Genomic DNA, 5,475 nt, shown 5'->3' on the forward strand with positions numbered 1-5,475 from the left:
GGTTTTCTCAGGGTATATGCCCAGTAGTGGGATTGCTGGGTCATATGGTAGTTCTATTTTCAGTTTTTTAAGAAACCTCCATACTGTTCTCCATAATGGCTGTATCAATTTACATTCCCACCAACAGTGCCAGCGGGTTCCCTTTTCTCCACACCCTCTCCAGCATTTATTGTTTGTAGATTTTTTGATGATGGCTGTCTTTTGATTAAAACCACTCACCTGGTGTCAGGACTTACTGAAGCTCAAGTTCTTTTGTCTCATCACAGAAAGAACTCAGTGTGAGGCAAAGCGGCAGGCCAAGAGTGAGTTTATTAGCATAGGATGCTTGTGAGAGATACAAGTGGGCTGGCAAGGGAACACAGCCCTGAGAACAAAGAGGACTACATTTTTATAATCAAATAAAAAGTGGGGAGGAGAGAAGACCACCTCTTCCTCATTCTTGGGCAGATGTCATGGTGCTATCTAGATCATATATATATTAGCAAAAGGGTGGTAACGTATACTAAAATATGGTAATTTATCTCAGGTTTTGGTATAATGTCCCCTTTCACCTAGTTTCTTTCCCCTTTCATCGATATTTCTGTCTTGGCCACATGCTGAAATGCTACTCTTCAAGGACTCTTAACTTTCTGAGTTCATGTAACAGGATTCACATCCCGTATCTATTGTCCTGTGTTTTAAATATCAGGGTTTGTGGCTTGAGTGTGTCTGACACTTGGATGCACCTGGTCTTCTTTCAAGGTAGAGTAGATTGTTGCTAGGTTACTGGATTCTTTTCTTGAGTGGTTATTAGCTTACAACAGTCTCCCAAACTCCCTTAAAATTCCTTTTCTGTCTTAATCCCCTAGTGAGATTTCTAAACTGACTATTTAATTATCCTACTCTATCCCTATCGAGGGTATTGGAAAATGTACCCTTCTTGGGGCCTCTGTAACTTATCCTCAAAGTGGCTTGTGCCCATAGAAGGTTGGGAGCCCAAAGATGATTTTAAGTTTTGAACAGTCATAGTCCTTTACTCCCAGGCTGTTTGCTCTTGGCTCTCTCAAAAAGTTAGTCATTTTAAAAAATCTATTTAACTCCAGTTGGTTTCTGCTAATAGCCACATCCACAATTATTTTTGAGACATACCTCTCTCTAAACTTAATGACCAGCTTTCTGGGAGAGCCACCTAACATATTCAGAGATTTTAACAAGGGACATTTTGATTTGTTTTAATAGGCTTGGATTGTTATTTATAGCATTTCTCAATTTTATCTCTTCCTAGGAGGAGATGAGAAACAATTGCTTCTTTCATCCCTGCAAGACCAGAAATTTTGGGGTTGTCTCTATTCCTGGCTTGCAAAACAATCAATTCTTTCCTGAGTTCATCACCTTTTTTTCAAATCGAGTATAATTAACATATAACATTATACAGTTTCCCGTGTATAAGATAATGATTTGAACTTTGTGTATACTGTGAAATGCTCACCACAAGAGGTCTAGTTAACATCCATCGCCACACATAGTTACACATTTTTTGTGTGTGAGGAGAACTTTTAAGATCTGTTCTCTTAGCAACTTTCAAATACACAATACAATGTTATTAACTATAGTCACCATGCTGGATATTACATCTGCAGGACTTATTTTATAACTGGAAGTTTGTACCTTTTGACCCCCTTCACCCATTTCACCCACTCCCCACCCCCCTGCCTCTGGAAACTACCCATCTGTTCTCCGGATCCGTGAATACGGGTTGGTTGGTTGGTTTGTGGATTACGCACGTAAGTGAGATCACACAGTACTTGTCTTTCTCTGTCTGATTTAGTTCACTCTGAGCTCATCTCTTTCTTGTAGATGAGCAACCAATTGCAACCAGAGCCTGCTGTGTCCCAAACTTTTTACCTAAAGCCACAAACACATTCAATGTGTATCTGCCCTCTGAGTTATCACAGGCAACAACTTTACCAAATGTTTTGCTGCTGCATAACATGGGTTGTTATCTTTCCAGCCTCCAGTAACAGTTTTCTTATTTTCCTGGCCCTGGAATCCGTACATCATCTTTTAGAATTTTTGTTATGGTAGCTTTGCATTTCTACGTACTCATTTCTATATTGTTGACTTAAACTATATTGTTGACTTAAACCAAGTTATACCAAATCTCTATGGCTACAACGAAGGGCATTTGTTACTCCCATTAGTTTTCCTTTTTGGGCTATCTTCTCCACTTTATCCTCATTCTGGGACCCTAACAGAAGGAACAGCCTCTTTGTAGGACAGAAGGAAAAGGACACAGGCTAGAGCCACACAGTGGCTCTTAAAGATTTTAATCGATGTGACCTATGTTAGTTTACTCACATTTCATTGGCCGAGAAAGTGACATGACCAAATCTGATAGAAATGGAGTGGAAAAGTAAATGTTCTCCCTTGTAGCAGAAGAACATAAGTGGAAACGCTACACCTTTTTTCAGCTGTTCTTCCTCACAAACATGGCTTGGAACGTGCATTTTATCTTGTTAGAGCAAGATACATGCTGGCTTCTTGGAAGCTTTAAAACTTTCTAGAGACATATGCATTGTCTGAAGTGTGACACACTCCAAAGTACGTGAGGTGTGGAGGGGTGACAGCAGATGGTTGGATGAGTAGGAAACCAAACTAGCAGGTGGCATCTTTTTCTCCAAGATTCTCTACTGAGGGGGTAATCGCATTCCTTGAATTCCCGAGAAGTTCCTGCAAGTTCACAAGTGTGCTTGGAGCTGAGCATGGCAGAAAACTGCTCATCTGATGTCTTGAAAAGCTGGGACAAATCTCTATAGGAAGGCTTAGGGCTTGCTAGTCATGCCCCAAGCCAAGTTCTCACCCCCAAGTGCCCCAGACCCTCTCACTCCTCTCTTTTTTTGGTAAATTGATTGATTGATTGATTTCTGGCTGCGTTGGGTCTTCGTTGCTGCGCGCGGGCTTTCTCTAGTTGCAGCGAGTGGGGTCTACCCTTCGTTGGGGTGCACGGGCTTCTCACTGCAGTGGCTTCTCTTGTTGTGGAGCACGGGCTCTAGGCGTGTGGGCTTCAGTAGTTGTGGCACACTGGCTCAGTAGTTGTGGCTCATGGGTTCTAGAGCTCAGGCTCAGTAGTTGTTGGGCTCACGGGCCCAGTCGCTCCCCGGCATGTGGGATCTTCCCGGACCAGGGTTCAAACCTGTGTCCCCTGCACTGGCAGGCAGATTCTCAACCACTGCGCCACCAGGGAAGCCCCCCTCTCACTCCTCTTTATCTCCACAGTTTGACATGCAGAGGATAACTCTGGAAGAGCTGAAGCACATCCTCTATCACGCCTTCCGGGACCATTTGACGATGAAGGACATTGAGAACATCATCATCAATGAGGAAGAGAGCCTGAATGAGGCCTCGGGGAGCTGCCAGACGGAGTTCGAGGGAGGTAGGTGCCTCTGTATCTGCTCCCCGCCTGGTCTGGGATAGGCCGGCCCTTCCACATCCTCTGTATGAAAAATGTGTTTTACAGTCTCTTGGGCCGAAGTGGCCTTGGACAGAAGTCACAAATCCAGGACCGAGGTTAACAGATCCTTTTTGCCAAGATGTAGTAGGTTTCTTTTTTTTCTATTTTTTTCCCCCAACTCTGCATTTTTGCAAGACCTGCATTGACCCTTCCTTCCTCCGGTGACCCTGAGGTCTGTGACTTGATGCGTGGCTTTGTGGTGTTGGCCTTTATTTAGTGGGGGCTGCGTGGGGTGATGTAGGGAGCCTGTCTGAGCTGTCCGCAAACCTGGATCAAGTCCAGTGGCTAATTGTGTGACCTTGGGCAAGGGGTGTATCTTCTCTGAATGAGTTTCCTCACCTATAAACATCAGGATAATGACACCTACTTCACAAGATCCTTAGGAATTAATTACCTCTATATTCTATGCTCTCTGAATACACTGGCCAACAAAAGCCCTGCTCATGGAAAAACTCTCATGAGTTTCACCAAGAAAATAAGATTCTCCTGGGGCCAAAAAAGAGACCCGTGAGAGGTCATTTTTCTTGGACTCACGAAGGAAAGCTTAAAAAAAAAAAAAAAGGCTACCTTATTCCCTAATCAGTAGAGAGTTCCAGGGAAGTTAAATAGTCGAATCCCTCTTTCAAACTTTGAAAATCAGAGCTGCTTTAACAGCTCTGATGTACAGAAGTTTTTTTTAATTACCTTAAAACAGCATAGCAGGCTACGGGCAATTTTTAACTTATTTAAGGTTGAGACTTTTTTAAAAGGTCTACTATTTTTTTTGGTTCTTTTCTTCTGAACAACAAGCCAATGTGTACAGATGGTAAGCTGTCACATAGACACCAGAATGGAATTTGGTTCTTTGGCTTTGGAGCCGCTGTGTTAGAACCAGCCGAGGCCCACGACAGGCAGACAACACGGGGCTGAGCTTGTCTAGGTGGACACAGTGGTACATCCCGACCTGGGCACCCGTGGGCCCTGTGAGGGCTGAACTGCTACAGGAAACGGGAGGTGGCTTATACCCCGAGGTGACAAAATTAACTCAAGTCAGGGAAATAGGGAGTGGTGGCACTGGGGTAAACTTGACAGCAATGCCTCCTCGTGAAGGCGTTCACAGAGAAAATTTTCAAAAGTGCTGTGTACAGCAAACAAAACCCAGCTGTGGTCCAGAAGGTGCCTTGTTTGCCCTGCTTGGGACTTGGACCATAGCATCAATGTCTGCGTTTGGAGTTGGAGCCACACAGACCACACAAGGGCAGGAAGGTCACAGCCAATGCCGTCTACAGCCGGGCAGGCAGGGGAATTGGGAGGACGAGGACGGGTAAAGAGGGCAGGGATTGGATTAAAATTTGGGAAAACAGCAGGCCTGGCTTCTCCGTTCCATCTTGATTTTAGCTGACAGACTCAGCGCTCAAACAGTAGAAGTATTTGGGGGCTCTAGACACCCTGCTGTCAGACACACTCTTGAAATGAGTAGGAAGACTATTTCTGAGCGCTGCATTTTCCCCAAGAACCTATGTTCATGGATTGGTGCTTTATTCAGAGAAATGTCACAAGTCTTAGTAATTTCAGAAAGGTCAGACTGCCCTGCGAAATAGTCTGAACTCTAAGCACTGTCTTTTTATTACTCAAAAGCTCATCTATTAATAAAATAAATAGCTGACTTAGGGGTTTCCAGATAGAAGTCTTCCTGGGTCTGCTTTAATGATTAGTACATATAGCATTAGTAACACTTACCGTTTGGGGGTGATTGATAAGGGCCAGGCACTGTGCTTTAAAATTCATGATCTTAATAAAAGGAATATTATTTGTAATTCACACCTTGATTTCTTGAATGACCTCTGTGAGCTTGATTACATAATCCCTTTTACATATTTTCATGTCAGAGAGGGTTTTTAAAATACGTCAGCGCTTTTTGGCCCCAAACACAACCTCATTGTGTTTGCGTTTAGGTGTAAGATTTTTCCCATCTCGGATATGACCAAAGTCACCAGTGCATGTAT

General features: G+C 43.6%; 1 protein-coding gene across 1 annotated transcript in view; it reads left to right on the top strand.

Moving 5' to 3' along the window:
• CALN1 (calneuron 1) overlaps positions 1-3,936 on the top strand; it is a 475,967-nt gene extending 472,031 nt beyond the window's left edge. The window contains exon 6 of the mRNA XM_024121919.1: positions 3,256-3,936. Coding sequence (XP_023977687.1) covers positions 3,256-3,453 — 198 coding nt within the window. The 3' untranslated portion in view covers positions 3,454-3,936. The remainder of the gene's footprint in view (positions 1-3,255) is intronic.
• The last annotated feature ends 1,539 nt before the right edge of the window (positions 3,937-5,475 follow it).

Source organism: Physeter macrocephalus, chromosome 14 (assembly GCF_002837175.3).
Source record: "Physeter macrocephalus isolate SW-GA chromosome 14, ASM283717v5, whole genome shotgun sequence".
Taxonomy (NCBI): Eukaryota; Metazoa; Chordata; class Mammalia; order Artiodactyla; family Physeteridae; genus Physeter; species Physeter macrocephalus.